This window comes from Lampetra fluviatilis, chromosome 50 (genome assembly GCF_964198595.1).
Source record: "Lampetra fluviatilis chromosome 50, kcLamFluv1.1, whole genome shotgun sequence".
Lineage (NCBI taxonomy): Eukaryota > Metazoa > Chordata > Hyperoartia > Petromyzontiformes > Petromyzontidae > Lampetra > Lampetra fluviatilis.
The window spans coordinates 28,875-56,176 of NC_136324.1; the positions used below are offsets into that span (position 1 = coordinate 28,875).

The 27,302-nt window shown below is 42.8% G+C and overlaps 1 protein-coding gene across 2 annotated transcripts in view; it reads left to right on the top strand.

Moving 5' to 3' along the window:
* Window positions 1–25,682, top strand: part of AGPAT3 (1-acylglycerol-3-phosphate O-acyltransferase 3) — a 31,479-nt gene extending 5,797 nt beyond the window's left edge. For both annotated transcript variants that reach the window (XM_078878155.1, XM_078878154.1), the window contains exons 5-9: window positions 523–676; window positions 14,340–14,442; window positions 16,383–16,458; window positions 17,892–18,090; window positions 18,630–25,682. In XM_078878155.1, coding sequence (XP_078734281.1) covers window positions 523–676; window positions 14,340–14,442; window positions 16,383–16,458; window positions 17,892–18,090; window positions 18,630–18,718 — 621 coding nt within the window. In that variant the 3' untranslated portion in view covers window positions 18,719–25,682. The remainder of the gene's footprint in view (window positions 1–522; window positions 677–14,339; window positions 14,443–16,382; window positions 16,459–17,891; window positions 18,091–18,629) is intronic.
* Window positions 25,683–27,302: the final 1,620 nt, after the last annotated feature.

The following is a 27,302-nucleotide window of genomic DNA, read 5'->3' on the forward strand; positions in this document are numbered from 1 at the left end:
GATAAGGAGAGTGTGATGGGTGTAGGGGAAGGCCAACAACAAGGTAGGAAGGCATTGGTTAAATATAACATGAAATGAATGCAGCAGCAGGAAAAACGGCACAAGATTGGACGATGTGGAGGGTACCCATCCTTGATGCCACAAAGTTCCTCAGGGGATCTAGTAATTTGTCGTTTCCATGGACTGCCTAGTTGAGTTGACTCAAGTGCACTAGAATATAGGCCTGATTTTATATTTTCACTTTGCTAGAATTTACACTGAGAATTCAGTACAGCCCGAGCAGTGAAATCACGTGTGACCATTTGGGATTCTGCCCAAATTTGGCAACCAGCGTGAGTTGTCTATAAACATGGAAATGGGGTGCAATTTGGGTGGGACAGACAATTTTAGTCTGTACTCAAGTTCTGTGATTGATGGAAACGGAATATAAATAACGAGACTGGTGGCATCTGCAACTGTGCCTGCATGCACGCGCATGTGTGTGTGTCCGTCTGTCCGTCGGTCCGTCTGTCCCGGCGGCAGTTCCTGTTGTACTGCGAGGGCACACGCTTCACAGAGAAGAAGCACCGCATCAGCATGGAGGTGGCCAAGGCAAAGGGGCTGCCCGAGCTCAAGCACCACCTCCTGCCACGCACCAAGGGCTTCACGACAACCGTGCACTGCCTGCGTGGCATGGGTGAGAGAGATGGTGCTGGCTTGCGCAGAGCACGCGTCGCGTCATGTGGCCGCGTGACGACACGGAGAGGTGTCTCTACCGCTGTGCGCGCTGATGGACACGGTCCGCGCCCCGCAGAAAAGCAGCGACGGGCGATGACGCGTGCTGCGCTGTTCGACACACGACGAACTGAAATGCAACAGATGTGCGACGCTGTTCGACAGAATGCTTAAATCACACAACTTAGGACAGCACTGAAATGATACTCGCTGCGGCAGTCAATGGATCTTGATACAGAAATACATTGCACGTGCTCCACTACACTACTCAACACAAAGCGATATCGTAACACATTACACATGGCGCACCACTCCACACAGGATTATTTTAATACATACATAGTATACTACGGCATGCGGAGGTTGTTAGGAATTTCATGGAAGGCTAGGGTAAGCAACTTGGAAGTTTCTGAGAATGTGGCAGGAAAGTGTAGCACAGAGGTCAGAGCATTGAGCCAGCATTGTTGAGATCCTGGGTTTGAGTTCCGAAGTTTAGTGAGTTAATGGTGTCAGTGTGGTTACCAATGATAGCATACAGAGTCAATAATTATTTTTATTGCTTAGTTTGACTTTTTCCACCTCTGAAAATAAAATAAAAACATAGTTTGAGTGGAATGAGAACACTCTGTATGGCACGTTTGTACTGCTCGTGTGAATGAAGAGGCTTTTGAAGGGACTTAAAAAATAATTCCACGTGACATGATATGCTAAGGCCACGGGAGGATACACTACTAGATGCAAAAGTTTAATTGGAAATTAAAATGTTTTATGGCCTGATGCCAATAGGAAAATTGGAATATAGTTGGAACGTTTTTAAAACAAAATAATTGTAAACAAAAATAAAGCAGGAAGATGGTATTTGAATGGATGGGATACATTTAGAATGACATTGAACACGTTGCCAGGACGGTCATTGGAGTAGCAACCAAGGTGAAGACATAAAATCGGATGGTGGGATACAATGTGAGCTGATTTTGTAGGTCAGGCATTAACTTGGCAATGGCTCCAGAATGTAGCAATGGGACCAAGACTGCTCACTGTGTCACACTTCACAGAGGCAGCTGCACCACTTGGCTAAAAGTCGGCTGTCATTGTTGCGTCCAGAGACTGGTTGTTGCCATAGTAATGTGAAATGCCGGCTCAGGATCACCAACAGAGACAGAGCACCAAGTGCTCTATAAATGAAGGGGAAACTATTATTTAATAGTTGTCATTATACAAGCAACCACTCTGCACACTGGGTCCTTTGCTCACTACCCAACTCGGTACAAAGTTACAGGCTACTGAGCCTCCAAATTGCTGAGCCCCAGCGATAATTGGTGTCGGTATCGGTGAAGAGTGTGATTGTAATTGTGTTGGAGGAGTTTATTTTCCACCACATTTGACCGCAAATAGCATGAACTCGGGAAAAAAGCTGTGAAGGCGAGATCGCGCGACGTTATTTTAGAGTTACACTTTGTCCGTGAGCCAGCAGACTGCCACCGGAGCCCCTCTGGGGCTGGAGTATTTAAAACTTAATTTTCCACTGTGCCCAGTACGTCCATCAACGAGGCATTCGGTGCCCAATTACTGTTAGTGGCTGGGCTGGCGAGCACCCAGGAAAGAAAGGATGAGCCTCCGTCCTCACTTGAACCATAGCCAAGGGCCGTTATGCGGAATGTGAAGGTGTACATGAACGTGTAACAGTAATGACAATCCGGAATTTACCCAGGCAAGCCTCACCAAGTCTTAAGGACATTTTCCAGATGGGCCCTGCTGGCAGTGTTCGAAAAAATGAGTTTCAACTTTGTTGAGTGTGGGATGAGACTGCAATATACCGTCAAATCTCGGGGAGCCAGTCTCGAGTAAGCAGGAATTCGGGGGGAAAGCCAGAAGAAGGCTCGCCAGCCCAAAAGAAAGAAACCACAACTCCCACCGGAATGCAGTAACTCGTGCTCATTCAGCAGCATGTGGTCGGAGATTGCATGTGTATGTGGACTAGCAATTCTAAAGCTATGTTTATACTTGTATGTTGTTAGAATCTGTACACGTGGATGCCACGTGCTCTATTAGTTCCCTTTGGGTTGTTTTGTTCACCTTGACTTTGGTTTGCATTCGGTTTACAAATAACCTAAATATCAGCTTCAACAAGACTTATGAAAAAACACTTTCAGCCTTCCACATCCAGTTAGTCCCAGCCATCATCCTCTGATTTTTTTTTTACTTTTGTAAATACTAAATTGTTATAAGCGTTGATTAAATGTGGAAGTTGTTAATTACGTGTACACACAATTTAACTTGTTTAGCAATCATGTAGAATTTAATTATTTGTGTTATTCCAGATATCCCCCATAACCGGAAAGGCTGTTTCTCTATTAATCCGGCTACAAGAGATTTTACTGTACCAAAGAATACTCGCACATATGCAGTGACAGCACTCAGACTCTGCATATATTAACTTGTTAGAAACCTACTTGCTCTGCTGCCTTTTCCAGGCCTCCTTGCTTCCACTGCGGGAGGCTGTGTCACACGCATCATGGCAATAGCGAAAACCCTACAATCCACAAACCCTGAGTTCAAATGCTGGATCACAACCATGAACCAACTTGGCTGTCCCAAATGTTGAGGCAGCCAGAAAGTCGAGGCTACTTGTAATACGTTTTGACTGTGTTGGATGTTGCTCGCAGCAGCAACAGCACCTCTTAGATTGCGTTGAACGTAAGATGTCTTAGATTATAGTCGCGTCACTGAGACTGCCCTCGGCTTAGCGATCTTCAACAAGAGGCATGCTCTATCACCCTGTACTGTGACTGTATATAGTATATAACATCTATATAAAGTAGACTGGCTTGCAACAAAATACAGGATCACTATAAGACACCTTTAAGCTTTGTTATTTTGTTATTTTTACATCTCTGTTTTTAAAACATACACTATTTACTATTATTAGAAGAAAAACAATTGTCTTGTGAAATGCTTTGATTAGTTAAAACCAAATCACTCAGACTTGATTTGAAGCTTTCGTGACTGCAGGAATTACTCTTTGGTTTTTTCGGTAAAGTCATGTAGAAAGAAAATAAGTTAAATAATATAATAGATGTTTCGCACGTGGCCTGTAATCCAGCACTGTGTGGGCAGCGAGGATTGGTGGATCGCACAAATGTTGCGAAACTCCCCATGGTCGTTGAGGTGCAATTTACCCATTAATACAATGCATAGTTTCAATAAACACACCTCCAGTTTCATTTTAATCAACTAAAATTCCAATCGTGAACTGGGAATTGAACCTGGAGCCTCCAGATGACAGTTTTTACCCAGCGTGCTAGCCTGTACTGTGCAACATCTTGTAATACATCAAGGTTCCCTACCTATATTCGTTGTTCGGGTTTATCTTAGCGGTTGTGTATACAGTATAAGGACAATGTGGATAAAAGGCACAAACGATGAACGTGGCATAAAATATAATCGTAGGAAAAGAAAAAAAACTGTTTAGCGACCCCAGAAATCGTACGCCTTTGTTAGTCTCCATGAAACAGTGTGGCAGATGAAGGGCTTGTGAAGATCTTTCAAAGGGTTTCATGCAGAGCCACTTTCACAACAGATCAATGGGGAAATATATTTCACCACAAGGTCACGCCCTTTTGGGCCGTGCCCTTTATCCCAGTGCGTTCGCCACGACAAGGATGTTTCAAAGTGACTCCCGTTATATCCATTAGAGAAAGCGTCGTGCAGAGAGACGTTTTGGCAATGGAGCCAGGGATTTCAGCTCGGTGCCTGCAAGGGGCCGCTAACAGGCCCGTGATTTACACGTAAAAATGAGCAACGACACAGCGTCTGTCCCTGTGCAGTCGTGGGTTCTATTGAGACGCACTCTCGAGTATGGAGGCAACACGTTTTGTTCACTAACACAACAGGTAAGTCTCCACTCAACGGGATAACGACTATAGGTCGTGACCACCACAGATAGCTATGTAACCATACGGGAACACTAAATAATCGACCGGGTCAGCTAACACGCTGCCTGGCTCTCGACGGCTTGTCCGACGCCCGAAGACCGAGGATCGAAGACTCGGCTGGCGGATTCCATTCCTTGGGATGGCAACGATGATGACGGCGACCCTGCCTGCTCCTCCGCACCGGCTTTTACCCGCCACAGTGTGGCCGGGCTCCGCCCCTGGCCACGCCCCCTTCCAGATTCTTCTCAAGGGTCCTGGTTCCCCATCACGTGTCCCTCTCATCTCCTTTGGGGGGGGGGGGGGGTAGCCCCTTCCACCTTGTCCAGTCACATGTCCTCCCGGGTTCACCCACAGGCCATGTTCTCACGCGCCCTCTCTCCGTTACCAGGGCTATGCCCCATACAGGACCCCTGTCACTTGCTACTGTGGCTGCCCTCCAGTGACCTTTAGGATGTCACTACACCTGTGGCATTTGTGGTCAGAAAACTGAACCAACACCGCAGGGGTCCAGTGTACGCGGATTAATCCGAGCCCCCAGTGACGTAACGAAAATTCAGTTTATTCACTCAATTCGGTCCAACCCAGATCGGACAAAAATATAGAAAATATTACAAATAATATTTTGTGCTATTCACTGCTAGAGCGTATTTTGGCTAACTCTTCCATGATGACCAGACATTGGAAGTGTACCCACACTATACCCCACCACACGTGCTCTAGGTGGACACAGGCAGGGGGGCATTCAAGAAACCTGCACCGTCGTTTCAGGTGCCGTACCAAACGATCAAATTGAACCAGCGACCTCTGGATGGCAAGTTCAGCCCGCTAACCATCCTCTCTTATGTGGTGTTTGTAAAATGCTTAAAACATGCCTTTCTAGTTCTTATTTAAGTGTATGTTGGTGTCAACATCGTTCATAATGCATCTTTCATAATCTTCTTGGTTCTTTCGGTAAAGTCACGTAGAAGGGAAGTAATAAAATAATAAAAATAAAACATAATAAAACAATTCTCACGACGTTTCGGCTACAACGCAAGCAGCCGTCTTCAGGTGAAGAATGAGACACTGCCAAGCTAGGAGCTTATATATAAGCTGATTTGGAGGTGGAAGAAGAAGAGAGCCTTAACAAAAGAATGTGCATATCAAGAGGAATTTAGCATATTCATGGGAAATGCGTAGGAGGTGGGCGGGGGGGTTTCAAAGTCATATTATGCCCATGCATTATGCAGGATCAGCAGCACCAAAGGGAGGGGGGGTAGCATTAACAAAGGGAGGGCATGTTAATAGTATGTAGAAGTAATGAAACATGTGAATGGGAAAACGGTGGCAGGAGATCCACAGCGGAGCAAATAATGCATTCCCTGTGGAGAACACAAGATACACAGTTAATGCCAGTGAGTGGACTGCGGTCTAAAAGTCACCATAAACGTGAACAACAATCAGTTAAGATCCGAAGTGGTTTATTACGTCCTTCCAATGATTGCTGAGCCAGAATCCATCTTCTCGGTTGAAATTGTCTCTGTGTTTGTATATGTGGATCGCCTCATGAACGAATCTCTCATGGTAGCCAGATGGCTTGCAGAGAACCTCTGTCTTGGAGAAGTCAATGTCATGTGAACCCACTGAATTGTAGTAGTGATCTGCCACGGCTGAGGTGTTTGTCCTACCGTGTTTCAGGTCAGCTTTATGTTCACGGATGCGGTCCGAGACATGTCGTTTGGTTTCTCCAATGTAACTGCTACCACAGAGGCAACTTAGTTTGTAGACGCCAGGGTACTGTATGTCTAGAACCACGTCTTTTACAGACGGAACCAGATCACGGATTTTATGTACTGTGTTGAATCGTACCTGAATCTTGTGTTTAATCAGGATTTTGGAGATCTTTTTTGTGACCCCAGCAATGTAGGGTAAGGTGATGGTTTTGAAAGGCTCCTCAGCAGGATCCTTCTTGACGGTTGGAGTGATGGCCTTGCGGATTGTGTAGTCGGAGTAACCATTAGCCTTAAGAGCTTGGCGTACGTGTTTGAGTTCACTGGCAATGTGTTCCTGGTCGGAGATGCATTGGGCTCTATGGTATAGAGTCTTGATGAGGTAGTTCTTCTGGGATGGATGGTGGTGGGAATCCGGTTTTAGGTAGGCATCCGTATGGGTGGCTTTCCTGTAGACAGAATGGCTCATTGAACCATCAGGTCTCCTTTTGTGGAGGCCGCTCTCCGATCTCACATTAACATGCTAATTTCTCCATTCATGGATGTCCAGGAGCCAGCTGATGGCTTGTGAGGAGGGCTTTGTGTTGGCCATAGACAATGGTGGCTTTTGTTAGGGCTAATCCAGAGCTTCCTCAGTATTGAGCCTAATTACTATTACAGATGGCTTAGATAAGAGGTTATCTTCCCAAACTGCATTGATTATCATTTCTTTTCACTAAAACTGGCAGATTTCAGGTTTGAACCCTACATCGGATAGATACTGGTTTTCAAGGAGATCTTATTTTCTGATTTGGTAATTACAGACAGTCCCCAGGTTACGGAAGGGTTAGGTTCCCGAGAACGATCCGTAACCCGAATTTTACATATGTTGGAATCTGAACAATTTCCCCCCAAAATGAACGCTAAATTCACATAGCCGAAAATATTTGTGCCTCCCCTACCGTTTTCTCTCAGTACTGTATCACGCTGTCGTCCGTTTTCTACTGCTACCTTCATCGTATCGCTGTACATACGCTCTGCACTGCCTGTGATTCTTTAATTTGATCGAATATCTACCGAAACACTACCCTTAAATAAACTAATGGAACATATACTTTACTGCATCCAATTGTTTATGAATACATAAGTCATTATTGCAATGCAATTAAGGTTAATATTACACTGAAAGTTAGGAGACAATGTGGCGGGTCCATGATACTCATGGTAACAATGTAACAGCGTGACTCGGAGTTGCTCCACTGTACACTACCACCTTGGGGAATACTGTATGCTGCTAGTCTTACGCCTCGCTCCACGGCGCTCATATGCAACCTCACCGCGCTACATCATTTGTGCTTGCGTAACCAAACATTTACGCATACAGAATCTATATTTTTAAAACATAATTTATGGGAGCATTTCCGTAAAGTCGGATTTCTGAAAGTCTGGTCTCCCATAAACCGGTAACTGTCTGTACTTGTGTTTGTTTTGGTTATGACAAAAGCAGGATTCAGGTCTCGGAAGCTAAGCAGTTTTAAACCTGGTTAGTCCTTGGCTGGGTGACCACCAGAGCTTATCAGTCGTTGCAGACATGGGGCTATGAGATGTGGCCAAGAGAAGGCGGTGCTGAGTGTCAGCTCCCCGTTGCAGAGGAGTGTTTTCTCCGGGTTCTATGGTTTCCTCCTACATAAGGCCACACGCTCATTGATGCCCAAACATCCTAATACAAGATCTGGCGTGAAAAAAGTGTGAAGTTTATTTAATAAATAATATGACTTTTTATGGGTAAATAATTAGCAATATTATTTAATGATTCATCCCTCCTGCAACCCAATTAAGTGTTACAATTCACAATTGAGATTTGATCACGGAATCTACATGTTTGTCTTGTTTCTACTTTCTCATGAGTATTTCTAATTTGTTTCGTTTCATTTGTGTAGTGTCATTTGCTTCATTAGCCTAAATGTTATTTTCATAATTGGATGCATTTGTCATGAGTGTACAAATATATTTTAATCAATCAATCATGAATTTCGTAGTTTCTAAATGAGCAAAGAACAAAGATAGATGTAAATAATAGAGCTTTTTTTACCCGTAAAACCTGAACTGAGTATGAAGATTGTTTTCAGGAACGCCCTGCTTGTTCCAAATGATCTTTATGGCGGTACCCCGGGGTACCAAATAGTACAAAATGGCCGAGGCAAATCAATATTTTATTTCTGGGACACTTTTTTCGGGGAGTGGAGGGTGGGGGAGTAGAGTGAATCGTTACACCCCTGGGGATAGCGATTTTGTTTGGGTGTACTGTGGGCTACCGTGTTACAAGAGTGTCGCTAAATGCCCTTTGAAAGATTTGAGTGAAGCTCGCTGCCTGTTTGCCATAAACTGTGCGTGTGAAACGGAAAAAAATGATCTTTTGTTCCGTCCAATTTTAATTCAAGGTCGTAGCGCCATATGATGAGACGAAGAAGCCATTTGGAAGTCTCACAGTAGAATTGTTATTATTTTATGCAGGATGTCTCACAAACTCGTGGTCGAACTCTCTCATGCACCCTGCGATGAGTTTTTCCCATGAAAGTCAAACATTGGGGAAACTAAGCGACATGTCTCGGACCGTGTTCGTGAACATCAGGCAGATTTGAAACACGGCAGGACCAATACCTCGGCCGTGGCTGATCATTATTTTAATGCGGCTGGCTCACAAGAAATTGATTTTTCTAAGACGATGTTACTTTGCAAGCCTACTGGCTATCAACAAAGATTCGTTCATGAAGCCATCCATATATACAGACACAGACACAATTTCAACCGAGAGGAAGGTTCTAGACTCAGCAATCATTGGAAAGATGTCATCAACCACTTTGGGTCATGACTTGACTTGTGCTTTCTTGTCAATCAACCTCCACCGTCAGCAGTGTGGTGTGTGGAGCGGGGTGCAGTGATTTCCTGGCAGCCCTTTGCTGCATTGGCATTGCTGCTGCATTGGCATTGTTGCTGCATTGGCATTGCTGCTGCATTGGCATTGCTGCTGCATTGGCATTGCTGCTGCATTGGCATTGCTGCTGCATTGGCATTGCTGCTGCATTGGCATTGCTGCTGCATTGGCATTGCTGCTGCATTGGCATTGCTGCTGCATTGGCATTGCTGCTGCATTGGCATTGCTGCTGCATTGGCATTGCTGCTGCATTGGCATTGCTGCTGCATTGGCATTGCTGCTGCATTGGCATTGCTGCTGCATTGGCATTGCTGCTGCATTGGCATTGCTGCTGCATTGGCATTGCTGCTGCATTGGCATCACCGCCCATGCTCCTGGTGCTGCTGATACACTTGGGCTATGCCCATCCCCAAACCTTTTTAAACAATCTTGATTTGAAGCTTTCATGACTGCAGGAATCCATACTCTTTGGTTCTTTCGGTAAAGTAACGTAGGTAGAAAATAAACAGTTTTCCTTTAGAGGCTGACTTCTTTGCCTGGTGACGACCGTTTGTGTTGCGATCAAAACGTCGTGATATTTTTATTCATTTTATTTGTATTCTTTTTTTCTATCTACGTGAACCGATTTTTAAGCTTTCGATGTTTAAGCTTTCAATGCTGGAATATAGCCAAAGTAAGTGAAAACCAAATTAATGTGTTTTGTGTATGGGTGTGGTGCAACCATGAGATTTTTCTTATGACAGATCTGCTATTCAGCCAAATGAAAATTAACATTTTACCTGCAATTTTGAATACGTATATAGTCATTGGTGACTGGGGTTAGACTATCAAATGCACTTGAGAAACCAGTGAAATTACAAGTGGCTGTAACCTAGATTAAAACGCCATATCCCAGTGGTTCTGGCTTAGCTCCCTGACCGATGAAGCACCCATCATTTAGCAGTTGTACAGGAGAATTTCAACTTTGAATGGTGCATCGTGAGTACAGCTCGTCGAGATGAGTCGATTGCCGCATCACCGACCATCAACAGACTAAAAATGACTGCATCATGGACATTGTGCGAGAGCCGGGGTACTGCCATAAGGTTCATATAGTACGCTCTATAATTACTCGTTTTGAATGTGTGAGAAAATACAAGTGTCTGGAAAACAACCCATGCATACAAGAGGATTAACTCTCTTATTTCTGCAATATAACAATATTGAATAGCCTTGCTCAAAAGTGCAAAACAGTTTTTTTGAGTAGCCAAAGGTTTTTTTAATTTGTATACATAATATTAATGTTTTCATTCATCCAGAATAAATGTCTCCAGAGGGGGCAGGAAAATTAAAAGTAAAGCCAGAGAATTAAAGGTCACGTGTTCTATGAAGGACACAATGGGCTCTCTGTGGCCCCGACTCAAGAGAGCCAAGTCCAGAGCTGCTCCCACAATGCCAAGCAGCGAATGCGTCAATGTGTAATCCTGGCCACTGGGTGGTGGTAGATTGGCCAATCACCATGTGAGAGTCGGTGGCTCACACTTTGGATGAAAGGGTTGGTGGATCATGCAAATTTATAAAAATGCCAAACCCAATGAACCATAAGTGGCCAAAGTATGCCATTACATATAATGAGTTTTGTGAATCCATCTGTATAGAACTTTGAGTGTTATCCTCTCATATGTATGAATTTTCTCCAATTGCTCCAGTGTCTCCCACATGCAAATCACTCCTTAAAAACGAATGCGCTAAACGTCGCAATGCAGCAGACTTCTGAAAAGGGTCTTGACACTCAATGCTCAAGTCTTTACTGGATAAATACATATTATTATGATTGGATAGAAGACAGCAGAGCCAATTGAAAAGTTGCCAGTGTGAGTATAAGGGATTGCACTGCATGATGTTTTGTACCCATATATTTGAATGCGTTATGTTAATATTCCCCAGCATCAGGTTATCTGCTTTAGGAAAACCCGGCCTAAGGGGCGGCTGATCATGGCAGCAACCAAGGAGCAAAGCTGTATGGGAAACAGAGAAACAGAGGGAAACAAATACAATGATAGAGACACAGACATATAGAGACAGAGAGATACAGAGAGAAACTAAGAAAACTAACACAGAGACAAAGAGACACGAAGAGACGTACTGTATAGAGAAAGAGAGATGGAGAAAAACACGTAGATGGAGACGAGAGAGAAATGCACAAACATTGAGGGCAGCAGAGAAACATGAATATTGACAAACAGTGGGAAACAGACACCGTCAAACAAAAATAGATGCATTGAGAAACACAGAACCAGACACAAGAGTAGCATCGACCACCAGCAAGCCCCTTCGGTGGTTACCTCTCGAGACACGCACAAATGTTAGTTCATCCAAGGTGCTGCTCGAATTAAATCGAGCCCTGACTGCAGGTGCTGGAGAGTGTGAGAGTGTAAGAACTACCGCAAATGTGTGATTGTCCCGTCAAATTTGCGAGACATGAGATCTCTCTAAACCAGGCAAGCTACTGCGTAGAGATTTGTACTTGAAGCGTGTGGCTGTGATGTGGGAGCTTGCTGTTGCTTATCGTTGCCCGCACTGTATGTGCTCTAAGCCTCTGAACGCGCATGCCATGCCCAGCAGCTGGGAATGAGAGAACCCTTGACAACACTGCAGGGGTCCCACAGCTAATGTTGAACGTGATGAGATGTTTTGACTATAAGTCATGGTCATCAGTCTAACACACTCACGTGGGTTGTCGCCACCTAACTCATTATTCGCTCACCGTCTTAAATAAGCATGCACCGTCTGGATGTTTAAACTTAACTGAGACTTGGCCAGTGAGCTTTTCGAAGAGAGGCAAAGCAGGGCAGTGGGGTGATATTGCGCAGATCACGACCTTGCAATCGGCGCAAACGAATAACCCGCGGTTGCACTGTGGTTAGCGTGTCACTTATCAGTATCACGTCTGAGTTGGGCTGAACTTTTATACATTTGCGTAATATGTTGGGAATTATTAAGATATATTAATTACAGTGGTTTTGCTACGGTTGTGATTGTATGCTTAATACACAAGTTGTGCGACTTTCTAACCTAAAGAAACCGCTCTCTACTTAAATTTGTTCGCCCATGCTTGGCCTGAAAAGGACCAAATGCGTTCTCTTTAACTGAGCACCAAGATTAATTAATTATTATTTTCCCTTCCTGTTATATTTTAAATCCTATTCCACTTGGGATATCCGTGTCATGCCTTGAGACAAAGATATTTCTACTTGAATCTTTTACAGACAGCAGTTGTTGTCCACTATGTGTTTGCCCTAGATAGTTACATAATTACCGATATCCCTTCTTTGTCCACGTTAGAGGTAATCATTGTATATGCTCCGCAGGGAGTGGGCACTGCAGTGCGGTCATTGGTGACCGGGCTGACACCATTAACTCAGTCGACATGGGAGCTTGGTTGAAGTACAAGAAACTGCAACTCGGATTTGAGCCAAGGACCTCAGTGGTGGCGGTTCAGCGATTCTGTGTGGTATTTATTGCCATGAACCCCCACAACCTCCTCTGAGATTCATTGTTTCTTTTGCAAGCGTCATCTTATAGTCATATATACAAACAGGTATATTTAGTAAGATGATTTTGGCTGAGTGTACAGTTAGCTATGTGTACGCTGTGAAAGAAGTTGAACATACAGTTTTAGAACTAATGTTTACAAGTAACTTTTACATGTGTGGACTTTTCTACCAGCATATAAACCAATGTCACAAGGTCTTTAGTGTCTATTGTACAGAATTTTGCATGCTTTGATACTTTATTAAAATGTATGTATTAGGGAGGAGTGGAGTGGTGGCGCAGTGGTTAGATTGCTACGCCATGAACCCCAGAACTTGGGTTCGATTTCCGGCAAAGCTGGGCGCGCTTCCCTCGGCAACGTCCATTGACCAGTGCGGTGAAGTATAGTCAAACAAATTTCGATTTAAAGCTTGCGTGACTGCAGGGATTCATCTTCTTGATTCTTTCGGTAAAGTCAAACAAGTCCAATGACTAACATTGTGTGGGGGGACTTTCTTACAATATTGACAAAGAGCTCAAATTTTACATTGAAAAATATTCACTGGCCGACTGGTTGAACTGGCCCAGTGGGGAGCTCTCTGATTAGTCGGACCTTCAGCTTGAAGAGTCTCTCGCACAAGGTGGCCAGATGCCCCAGGCAGCTAATAACGTGTCAGCACTGAGCTGCCACGGGAGGCATCTGGAGTTGGAATCCAGGCAGCCATCTGTTGCTAGTCCAGGGTTCTCAAGTGTATTGAGTGGATGTATTCAGCCTGGGAATCGGTGAGTGCACAAAACTTATTTCATTTAGTTTTCTCTTAAAGTAGCACATTTCCAGCTCTAAGGCCTAAATATACGTTTGACGGCCACAAACGTCTCAAAGCATGGTAGAGTATAATTTTACTTTACCATGACAATGACATGTATGTATGGTTCAAATCCAGCAGCCGCTCTGATTATTACCATGGTGTGGAATAACAATGTGTGTCATCTGCATCACAATGGACGTTAAAGATCCCCCTGATGTCATTCACAATAGTAGGCCCTGGTGTGCAGGTGTCAGGGTCCAACTTTGTCAAATTCAAATTACTCAATTTGGGTTTATACACAGCAACCATCACCCTCTTGCTGGCAGATTAATTCCTCAGGTCAGAATCAGAATTTGTATTCATACTGCAGGAGCAATCCGATGAGCTATACATCTTCTTCACAGATGTCCAGCAGGGACACGGGGTCAGAACGGTACAAAAACAAACAATCTAAAAACACAATAGGAGTGCAAAGTATAGGAAAGGTAAGCAAATCACTAAAAAATATATCCATAAACTCAACTTTTATTTAACCATGTATAGCCTAAAAGCAACCTGGTCACAATGATAGCTCAACGAAGAGGCTTATCACGTGGACATTTCTAGCAATCCAATAATCTAAACGATCTCATGTGGTTAAACAAAACAAACGTAATGGTCATAGTAACCTAAGGCCCACACAGCATGGGGAGGTCCTGGTCCACCTCCATCCCATCTTTGCATGTGCCCGGTTTTTGTGTTGCAGCCGGAGCCGTGTACGACGTAACCCTCAACTTCAAGGACAACAAGAACCCATCTCTGCTGGGGATCCTTTACGGCAAGACGTACCAAGCCGACATGTGTGTCAGGTACGAGGGAGGGCAGTTTCTAGTCCAGTGCGTTTCACACTCCAGTGCTCATAACCCTCCACGGTGGACTATGGATTTTTTTATCCATTGTCTGGAATTTCAGAATCAGAATATGCATTTATACTGGAGGAATATGGTCAGCTATAAAGCGTTTTTTCACCAATGTCCATTCGGGGCGGGTCATAATTTGCGCCTGTGCCAGAGAGATGGCACCTGTTACAGTAATGAAACATTTCTAGCCACTCACCAACATATGCTCATTATAACCAGGGAGATCATTTGACTTTTAACCTAAACACTAGCCTGATCGTTTGTGTATGGTGAGCAAGATAATTAAATTCACCAAGAGAGGTCAGAGAAGTTTTATTGGAACCAGGAATGCAAAGGGACATGGTAGACTTCATTTTAAGGAAATTATTATTCGGATGGAAAAATACAATTGTCCCAACTTCCTCCTGTACAGCCACATTAGTGAAACAAGCACTAGAGGTTATTCGAGTAAACAATGGGTGGTCGATACCATTAAACAAGATTAACTGGATCTGGGAATCATACTCAAAAATGTGTGGATAAGCTACAACATTGGTAACCAACCTGTCGTCTACAAACGACTGGTGGCCCACAAAGTTGTGGGAAGTGGCTCGTGGAACTGCTGCAGTTGGTACAATCTCGCGGTGGCGAGATCTTAACTCCCTCGCCTGGTATGCAGGAGGTCGTGGGTTCTATCCTGACCCCGACGCCTGCTGCTGTATATTTGGAGTTGGTATGTTCTCCCCGTGGTCACGTGGATTTTCCTCCGGGTCATCCAGTTTTTCCCTCCATATTTAAAAAACATCCCTTTTAGAGTATTTGGCTGCAATAAATTTCCACATAAACCACTTCATTGAGCTATCATTTATGGCCAGGTCGCTGTGTAGCTCACTGGGCCTTGGTTGGTAAAATAAACATAGTTTATTGTGTAATGTTTGACAGTGGTCTGCAGGTCCAGAAAGGTTGGGAACTACTGGGCTGGAACATTGCTACTGTAACTGGGAGACTCCCAGACACGGTTTGGCTAAAGCCAGAGACGGGCACAGTTGGAAGTCGGCCATCACTGGGCTGCTAGAGCACGCTGACCTATCACTATGACCGAGACATGTTACAAGTTAATGATTACAATTTATAGGAATTTATTTTTACGGAGATGCTGTCAGTTGTTCTGTGTGTAAGCGAATGGGTGCAGTGTTTCAAGTGTTTTTACGAGTTCTCGTCCTATCATAATTCCTTTGTCTGTTTCTTAATTCCGTGCATTCATCCGTTGAATTTAATTAATTTGCATTTGCCTTTTGAAATGGAAAATTTGGAAAGTTGGGTCATTCGTTGGCTAAAACAGAATTTTATGCTCAGAATAAATGCATGTAATCATGTGCGCAAGAATTGATGTGTCAATTCATATAAATATACTAAACATTTTCATTAGAAGAATAGTTGAACGAGACTACATAGCACATATGAGACAAATCATAAAGTACAAAACAGTGTTCTCATTGACATGGATTTTTGTGAAAATTACCTTTCCCTTTGAATTCAGAGAAAATGGTGCAGTACATCATGCTACTGAAGCGACATCAATTCATTGTGAAACTGTCTTACGCTTGCTGGAATATTTGCTGACATCAGTATGTGCTGCTGTGCTCATCTGAAATGAACCCCTCTTAACCCAACTGCCACAAGGCGGTACTTTTCAGATGGATAACGATGATTGTTATCAGCTGTTATTTTTTTTTCATGAAATGTTGATGCTGATACATTTTGATGACGACTTTGCCAATGGGACGATCCTAAACCAAAGCGCGCTCGCGACAGTGTGATATGATTGTAATCGTGGTGATGCCATTAACGCAGCTTGTTCAAGCCCAATGACGACGTGTCTTCCCCCGCTGTGTGTGTCGCGTGTGCAGGAGGTTTCCTCTGAAGGATCTGCCTGAAGATGAGAAAGAGTGTGCCATGTGGCTCTACAACCTCTACCAGGAGAAGGTGAGGCGGCCGCCTCCTGAGCACGTTTCTGCCCCCCACGTGGAGGGGGTCTTCGTAAAGGCTCTCCACTCCTGATGTCATCATCTTTGAACGTTACCGACATCTTTTTTTCAAAAGTGTAAACAGCGTTTACGCCCCACTGCCAGAAAGAGCTCATTAAAATGTTCGAACATATTAGTTGGTGATGCTGCCTTGGCAACTATTAACACAAAATACTCAACAAATTCGTCAGTGTGAAGGACTTTTGCCTAAAAAGTCGCTGATATTTTGCTTTAAAGGCAGTGTAATTGACACATCTTTTAAAAGAGAATTAAGAACATTTTACAGATTTTAAAAGTGTACAATGACCCTATTTACATGCACAGGTGACAAGTTGTATTGTTAATGTATTCAAAGTTTGCTAATCCCAGCACGAGTTTATACAAAGCCGGTTTTAGAACGTATTACCTGCGGACGTCAGAATGCCATGATCACCGGCGCCGCCCAGTGGTGAGGGTGAATCGTTGTTATCCGTGGTTCCACGTGGAGACACACAGTACACGTGCGATGTTACCAGGCCATACGTTTTTTTGTAAACATTTTCTTCAGACAGATTAACTTCATTGTTTTACTCTGGGAATAAAGTTAGAGGAAATGCCAAAAAAATATATAAGTTTTAAGCACATACACTTTACCTCATTTCAGTAAAAATACATTAGAAATACATTTTCAACTTACTGGTGTGTGAGTTGTGTTAACCACACCATGGGAGAAAAGACACCATAGCCAAATTATATATGCGAAGTAAAGTTGAGGCTGATGCTCTACACATGAGACAACATTGGGAACCCAAGAATTCACAGAAAATGTCTTCATACATAGCTTTAGAGTGGGGAAATTGGTGATTTGATGTATGGGATTGCATTGATAATACTTTTACAAATTAGAGATAAAACAAAAACGAATGAGTAAGGAATGAGGCAGACAGGGATTTGTAACCATGATCGCCAAATTGATTATTTATACTTGGTTGCTATACGTTTCCACATAAGCCACTTTGTTGAGCTATCATTTGTGGCCAGGTCACTTCTGAAGGAGAAGTCGACTTGACTGGACATCTGTGTATAAATAAAGATTCTGATTTTAATGAATGTGCAATTGCGTGATTGTGTAATTAAGTGCTTATTTAAATATATATATCGATCATTTAATCGTGTCTCGCTTTTCTTGACAATCGTCTCAATGTGTGTATTCTTAGGTTTTTTCGGTAAAGTCACGTAGGTAAAACATTCAAATTAATGAAAGTAAAATAAAATAAAAATCACGACGTTTCGGAGGCAACACAAGTCTCCGTCATCAGGTGGGACCGTCACAGCCAGATTTGCTGCATCAAATACTCAATGTGTGTGTCGCTCAATGTCCTTCTCCGTCCATGCTCTCGACGTGTCACGCAGGACGCGCTGCAGGAGGAGTACAGCAAGACGGGCGTTTTCCCGGGCGAGTGCGTCAAGCCCAACAAGCGGCCTTGGGCCGTGCTCAACTGGCTCTTCTGGGCCACGCTGCTGCTCTATCCCCTGGGCTGCCTCGCGTGGAACATCCTGACGAGCGGATCCGCCCTCGCCATCACCGCGCTGCTCATCGCCCTCACCACCGGTAACAAACGCGCGCAAAGTTGTAATGAAAGAAACGTGTGCGTGGGTTCTGTGATTCCTTTCAACTTGCGTTTGTCCTCACGTGTTGATTAGCAGTATGAAAACCGATGGATAGCTGTCAGAACAAGACACGTTTCCATATTTGCGAATAGCATCACATTGTGCCTACGAGTTTCTGCTCAGCCCTCTAATCAGTGTGGACGATTTTCTAAAGGGTAACCTCCAAAAACAACACCACTTCATATGAAATGTAATTTATATTGGCTCATCTATACTGTAATGATAATTCCTAACAAAGATTAAGCCACTATTCAGATGTCTTATTGTTTTGTTGGTGTCTAAGATATGGCCACGATTGTGAATGCTGGTGTTCTAAATCAAAACGGTTGTCCATTGTTCGTGCGGTATGGTTACGTCTTGTGACATACAAGGCATCATGGTAGGACAGATCTTCTAGTCAACTTTTTGCATGTATTATTATTCTTGTGGGGCAGTCGTGGTGGCGATGACAGTGTGACTGACTTGTGTTTACTTTTGCAGCTTCCTTGGGTGTGCGTCGTCTGATACGAGTCACGGAGATCGATAGAGGATCCAACTATGGGAACCAGGAGGTGAAGAAATCCGACTGAAACAGCGGAATGTGAGTGTGGATGTGCAAAATCACAGCTTGTCGTGTACCATTGTTGCTAGCATATCTATTTTTAAACAATGACCCGACAGGTGTTTTGCATATTATGAAAAAAAAAACTGTGAACTTCAAATGTGACGTAAAAAAACTAACTATTAAGTTTTTTTTCTTTTATCATATTTGTACCCACATCTGGTTGGAAATCCACATTATTTGTCTCCTCCCTTAGGGGACAATGGTATATTCAAAGGCTTGCAATCTCTCCGTGACTTTAGTGTGCGCTGGGTTGACAATGCTTGGAATGTTCCATTTGACACAGGGCGGTGGAGTACAGCATGGATTCAATCCCCAGTTTTGGTCATCAAAAGTGCTCATCAAATCCACACTTTCATAAACGATACTTTGATTAGTAACATAGATGAACATCTTACATTTTAATCATATGAAAGGGGGGATGCTTGTTAACACTTTTCTTTTAAACAAGTAATGAAATAGAGTTCTTTACTGCTTTGTTTGAAAATCCTCTGATTAGAGAGGTTTCTTTTTAATCGTGTTAAGTTACCTTTGTGTACGTGAATGGATTTGTCGACAACTTGCGCATGTCCTGATTATTTGCCGTTCATTTGGTCTTGTACAAAAAGCCATGCCTGTATTAAAATTCAACTTGTAGAAATTACACTTTATGCCCAGTATACCGAATGTGTTGCTATCCATTAATGTGTTGTCCCTGTTGTCCGATTTGCAAAATTGAACTGCACATCCAGGTCATGCGCAAGTCCTAACCGTAGGAGTGTCTGTAAACGATGTTATGTGTACAGAATGCATGAATATACATAGTACCTGATTATAAACTGAAATCCCTTTCATATGGGTGATAAATTATGTTTTGTGTATGGTTTTTATTGTTTTTGGGTTGGAATTTTGAGGCAGGGAGGAATGGGTGCGGACAACAGAGTCGCTTGCTAACTGGAGTCGGACTTGGTGACATCCGTGTTAGAACCTTCATGTAGACAAGACTGCATAGCCATTCGAGCTTGGTCTCTTGACTGCAGTGCTGATAAACCCATCCAATCGATTTGTCACAGGACATGCTTATTCTGCCAAACTCATTTTAAGGTGTGACCAATGGAATTCCAGCAAACTCCCTGCTTCACTATCAATGTATGATTATTTTGTGTGTGATGTTTCTGCTTATGAAAATAGGTTTTCCCCTTTTTTCTGGCAACAAAACAGGTGTTAAGATGTTAAAACACCAAACTGAAACCTTTTATAAGGAATCATGTCTGCATTAACAACAATACTTGTGGTCAGAATGCAGCAAAAAAAACGTACTCCAAGGACGCCTTTTGACGTCCTCTGGTCTAACACCGTTTGAGACGAGGCTCAAAAGAAATCTGTCTCTGGTGTGGACCAATCAGTTTCAAAGACAATGCATTTATTATCAGAGTGTGTTTTTTGTTTGCATTCTGACCACAAGTATTGTGGTTAATGCAGACATGATTCCTTGTAAAAGGTTTCAGTTTGGTGTTTTAACATCTTAACACCTGTTTTGTTGCCATAAAAAAGGGGAAAACCTATTTTCACATTTTGGTACTGGCAAAGGAGGTCCCATGATGTTTCTGCTTGCAAACATCTGCCATTTGAAAACCTCACGATTTCGTATCGAAAACTGGAGTCTTTGCCTGTCGGGGAAGATACTTTCACGAATTCATATTTTTGCGTCATTTTAGTTCGCCTTTTGTTTTATGATTTCTAGTTAACAGCCATAATCTTATCCGCTGATAGATGAAGGCCACTAAGTTTCTGATCCATATTTTATCCATCCCTAAACAATGGCATATAGCAAAACATCTCAAAATCTCATGTTTGGTCAGTCACACCTTAGTTTAGCAGAAACATTCAGTTTTCCGAAAAAACTGTTTTCAAATTTCAATACTTGATGGGTATTACAATTAAAGTAATGAATGTACCTATCTCACAGCACAATATGTTATTCCGCTAAAGGACATAATTAGAACATTTCAATTAAAATATAAACGGTGGTAATTATGGATTATAATTTAGAGCTTTATTTTATATCCACTGCTGGATCAAGGCCTCCCCATGTGACGTCAGTCATGGATTTATCTGACGAGGCTTCAACATGTAGGGCACTATGAGTCGGTCAAGGGGCAGGCCTATGACTGTATGAGATGTCGCTTGCCACTGAATTTTGCCATGGCTCGGACTAAAACTCGGATCGCTGGCTTCAGAGCACGGTATGCTAACAAATCCACCGCTGCTCTGCACTTTGTGCAATGAAAATTGGTGACAAGAGTTGGATTTGAGTTCCAGCCACGGTTAACATCAGTAGCGAGTGATATCTGAACCAGTCCTTGCCTCCTCTGCTACCAACCCACACTGAGCAGCTTGGTTCAATATAGTCAAGTAACCAAGATGACCAAATGCCTGCATTCACCAGTTGAAAAAAATTGCTGTAAATTCTAAATGCTGAAATGTAATCATGCTATTTTTTTAAAAGGACAATTAAGCATTGATCAAGTCCCATTGTTAATAATCAAGCTTTTAATTTGTAATTACTTTTTCTTTAATGACTAATATATTGGTGTGTAATGTGACACGCCAAAGTAGTGGTTGGCATACAGTTCCTCTTGAGCCTTTGGAGATTACATTTGGATGGAACGTAGTTTTATCTGGAAGGGCTCAATGTTGCTTTTCTGACAGCTTAATTAGTTTTGGAATGTTTCATTTTATCCAGTTTTCATGGCTCATAGAAGTGCAAAGCCTACATATGAAAGGAGTAAAAAACACAATGCTATGTTAAAAGTGTGTACTCCGTGCCCAATGAACGGCATTTTTCATTTCAATTGCTGGTACTTGGTGTAGCCAGATTAACTGTGTCATCCTCAAAACACATGACACCAGGTTTTTGACCCCAGTCTGTATAGCCCACCAGTGTTTTACATCTACCAGTCTTCAACATTCACATGCAGAGCCAACTGTGAGTTGGCGTACGCATCGGGCAATGTGTATTGCATGTGTTTGTTCATTGGTAACTTGACAAGGGCCAGGAGTGCTGGAATTGTCTCGTAATACACTCTTATGCCTAATCATGCACTGTAGTGGATGTGTGTCCCACCGTTCTCTGTGATGTTGTCACACGAGGTAAGAGCGCTGGTCTATCTTCCTTGCCTCTCTATACAGTATTGTCAATCTTGATTTGAAGCTTTCGTGACTGCAGGAATTCATACTCTTTGGTTCTTTCGGTAAAGTCACGTAGGTAGACAAAATAAATAGATCACGACGTTTCGATCGCAACACAAGCGACCGTCTTCAGGTGAGAGAGAGAAAGCTGCTGAGACGAGGCCTTGTGTAGGCCTGAGATGGTGCAGTCTCAGGGTGAGATGGCGGGGCTAGAGATGGTCAGCCTGAGGCTGTGGAAGTGGCCATTGTACTGAGAGATTAGCACGTCAATGTACGAGCTTGGTATGTCGCAGCGTCGGTGACTTGCCTAGTATGTCGCGTAGATAGATAATAATGCAACTCTCTGAGTTGCATTATTAGGTTGGATGTCTTTATATTGACGGGCTTGGATGTCCTTCTCGCTCAGTCACCGATGCTGCGACATACCAAGCTTGTACATTGCCATGCTAATCTCTCATAGTACAATAGCCACTTCCACAGCCTCAGGCTGACGATCTCTAGCCCCGCCCTCGCACCCTGAGGCTGCACCATCTCAGGCCTACACAAGGCCTCGTCTCAGCAGCTTTCTCTCTCTCACCTGAAGACGGTCGCTTGTGTTGCGATCGAAACGTTGTGATCTATTTATTTTCTATCTACGTGACTTTACCAAGAGACCCAAAGAGTAGTGTCAATGTTGTGATGTCATAACGACTCTTTTTGATGTTACTACTAAACTACTTTGCAGCACAGGGTAAAGGTTTATTCATGGTGTCTCAGTGATCACATCACTATAAGTGCGTGAGTTTTAAGAGTCACATCGGGAAGAGGTTTGAAACAATGTGCACTACACTGAACGCAAGAGTGAACAAAATTTTCTTTTACCACTGTAAAACCACTGATTTAAACAAACGTTAATTTGGATAATTCTGCAAGGTTACATAAAAACCACGTGTAACATCTTCCTGTGATGTTATGTTATTCCTGGTCGAAATAGTTGTCAGATTTAATTCACAGATTTACATTGGATGAAACGAATGCAGTTCAGAATTTCCCAAAACCAGATGTTTCCAAAATCTGCCTGTGATATTGTCTTGCAATGCCGCATTTGCAACAGATGTCATGAAGTGAATAATGATTTTTCACAAGCTGGGGTGATATCATTAGTGTTTTTACGTAGTGGTCAGTTATGAGAATGCGATGCTAAAAAATCCTACCAACAAAATAGTGTTAAGCATATATTTCATAATAACGAGTTGGATGCATAAGGTGCCCCTAAACAATGGATCTCACCGCCATGCATATAAAGGATGAAAATAAATCAAAGGTAACCTGGGAGAAAAAGACTTGGAGAACTCGAAAGAGGAGGTCTTTTTAAATAGGGGTTAGTCTTCAGCTGGTACTTAAAAGTCTCCAACAACTTCAAATTCCTAGCCTCAATTCATCTTGTTTTTATAAACTAATCATGTTATGGGAAAAGGTGCCTTTATGTTAAGAGCCGCTGTACAGTATTTACAAATAAAATACAATGCTGAGTGTGTCGACTCAAGGGGATTTTTTGCATCTTGTTCTCAAAACGTTCTGGTCGGTCCAATTTATGTCCGCTGCTGTAAAGAGATGGTGTGGTATATGTGGCTGGCTATTGCACATCGCGATCATGGAACACACCGCAGCTGCAAGGCACTTCAAACCAGGCTCGTGTGAGGCTATCATCAAAATCAGACCTCTATAGGCCACCGGATTGGAGCTGCACTTGCTTGCACTGGTCACTTGTACAAGTCCCTTAACATAGACAACTGTGAAAAGAGCTACATAGCTCATCGAATTCTTCCAGTCGCAATACATATTCTGATTCTGTTGGCAACCTGCCTCCAAATTCAGTTGCATCTGCTTTAAATCCACCGAGTGTTTTCCTATCGACCACTTAGCTGATTAAATTTTTTTATACTCGTATGCTTTAGTTTCCTCTCAATGGAGACTCAAGTGGTATTTTCTCTATTAATGGTGGTAGGGGCGTTGCCCCGAGTGGAAATGTAATCGCTTTTGGAAGCAAAGCAGTGCTATGCCTAAATTCTGTGGTCTCTGTCTGAATTTGTTCCAAATATGAAAAGTACAGTTAACTCTCGGTCATTCATGGGCATAAAATCCAGGTTTGTGGATTATCAATGGGAAAGTGTAACAATATCGTACATCACACACTCATTCACGCCTTTTAAACAAGTGATGTTTATAGTATTCACTGCAGATGACTCGTGGCTCAGTTAACAATAAAAAACACAATGAAAACAGGTGTTTTCACACTAATTCTACACAAGTAAACAATAGATTTTTGTTAATGGCCTATTTTGCATTCAATTTATATTATGCATGTTTTTATGTCATGTAGCCTTTCCCTTCCCCCTATTACCCTGGATAATCGAGAGGTGACTGTCCTGTATTACACATAGGCTTTTGCGACCATGTTATCATTCATTATTGATAGTTTGGTTCAGATCATGTGCGTATAATGGCAATGTGTGTTATACACCCTCCTCCACCCGACATTGGCTAATAAATAAAGTCACGTGGACAAGCCCGCCATTTTCTTGCTTCAGCACACCACCAGTATGTTGAAGAGCAATCCACAAAATTGAACAAATAGGTACGACGTTTCACTGGCAATTATATCCAGCAACATCAGGTTTGAGAAACACATCCTCCCTATAGAGGTTGGTAAATTCTAACATGGAGAGGCTTTTGCGACTAATTGTTTTGTTTGGTAACATTGTGTGAGTGAAATGCCAAAATGTGTCATACACCCTGCTCCACCCAACACAGGATGACGACTGCATTCTGCTGTGTCAGGTGGGAGTTGTATGACACACATTGGCACTGGACTCACGCGATCGGACCAAAAAAAAAAATCTGTTATAGATCATGACGGTTCTGTGTTGAAATATTTTAACACTCAAAATATAAAATGAATTCCACCGGAATAAAAGCTTTCATTTCAAATACCTTTTGCCATGGCAATGACCTTAGCCCTATTTTATGGCATTCAAAATGGACTTCAAATCTATAATTCTATACTCTTATATATAGTAAAGTACATATACATAATCAAGAGCTGGGCAAAACCTAATAAGAACATGATATTCCAACTGTCACACTATTGATGTTATATGAAACCCCATTTAAATGTACCACACTATCTCATGATAATAGAATATGTGAATTGGTGCTAGGGCTAACAGTAGCAGGCACCAAATTGCCTTTTAATGTCTTGTTCTCAATATTTGTAACGACCATCCCATACACAGTGTACGGGCACATGACGTGGCATGGATGGCAGGCTCGAAAAGGTAATCCAGATACATCCAGAAAAGCAGTGACTTGTGCAAATGATTGCTCACCACTGCACGGCAAAAGAAGCCAGAGCGACACCAGGCTGGAGCTGTGAAGAATGTCCATCGAGCATCTGTCATCGTTTGTAATTAACTCCCCATTACGTTACACGCATATTTGATAAACCCGTGTCATATCAATTTGCATATGAATTACCTAAGCAAGGAAAAACGTGTTTTCTGATATCAAGGTCAACATTTCTTAATGAATCTCATAGTGGGATGTTTGCTTCATTATTAAATTGCATTATTGAACACATGATTGTAATGTTAATTGAACTGTAAAAAAAAACTGTTCAGTGTGTGCATGTATATATAAACCAATATGTCTCTTCACTTGTGGAAGTTAAAGCAAATAAAATGATGAGCACCACACTTACTGGTTAAATGTGGAAGAGCAAACTGTCTTTCCCTCAATGTTAGGAGTTACTGTTATTGTCTACAACAGTGGTCTTGCTCTGAGTTCAGGTCGGCATTTGTGCTTTATACAAACCCATGAAATCCGGTAAACCCACTGAGAGAAATCCATCCGGGTGAATTTCTGATGGGCAGACGTAATTTACATAGACTGCTACGACCCCCACACATGGATCATGCAATGTGACCACACACTGGCGCAGCTCGCATACTGGGCTGCACGATGCTTTATCTCTGAGCCTTAACTCACAGTTGCCCTCTGTTGTAGACGCGCTGTTATTGGAGAGTGTGAATCGATTGTGTGGGGATGAGACCACTAAAAACTGTTCGTATGCTGTTAGAGCTATCTTCAGTGTGGGTGCAGTTCGGACCGACCACCAGACGCCAGTGTCACCTAAACAACTGCCACCTTAGACCAGATCCTGTCCTGTGCAAGACGTGCTTCAGTTCCCCTTCACGTGTCCAGTGTCTGGAGATGTATAACGACATTGATCGGAGGCACTGGTGTTGCCAGATAGCATGTTCCACCTCTATACCTAAAGGGTCACACGGTGTTAAGAAGTTGTAGCGGTGTCTTCTTGACGTGGACCTCAATTTTGATGATTCAGGGCTTCTGCCTTCTGCAAGAATATCCTGTTCGTGCACAGCTTATGTAACGGCTGCAAGTGACCCCTTGCAGCCACTAGTGGCTGCTACATTCACCACAATGTTGAAATAACCTATCCTTGAATCGAATCGTTATTATCTGTACACCTCTGGTAGCAATTATTGTATTTTGGAAAACCTGGAAGTTGTATCCATGGTACTGTAGAAAGTAGTCCACAATTTGTGGTTCCGCAGGCCACCGTGGGCCCTAGGCTGTGGAAGATGTGAAGTGCACTTGTTTCAGATTTTGTTCTCAGAACATTTCTACTGCGTGGTGGTCTGTGGATATCTCTTTAGGGCTGGCGGTGGTCTCGAGGTCCAGATAGGTTGGGGCCCACTGCTTCACAAGCTATGCTTTTTCACATCTGGCAACACTAACCAGTACTGTTTAGATACTGGACACGGCACCATCTCTTCTGTCACCGTGTGTCCCTGTTTCGTATAACGCAAATACAGATTTGTACAAAAATTATGTTAACAAAGCAAAAAAAATCATAGAAATTATATGTATAGAGTATGCGATAGAGTTACTATGCAATGTAAAACTATAATTGTTACAGAGTTACACTATACTGTATTGATTGGAGAGCGTGTGAATGAGCAATTAAAGCATTCATACTGGTGTCCATTACGATTAATCTAAATATTTGTGAATTAACGCAGCTTGTAACATTTCTTAAAACTTTGCATAAATAATTTACCAAATAAAATGCAATAGTATGAATCAATAACAAGTGGGCTGTCTTTTTTTCAATGCCAGTGTCGATTTGCTCACGAGGTTAAAGGCACAGCCCTGCAACATCTTGCGCTTCACACTGCTGGTGGAAAGGCCGAGAGCTCGGTCTTGAGGGCCTCTCTGGAGGGTATTTGGCCTACTCTTCTACACTGGCCAGACGTCTTGGAAGAGGTGCAAGTCCTCACACTTTGCCCCACCACAGATCGACAACGGTGTCACCATTT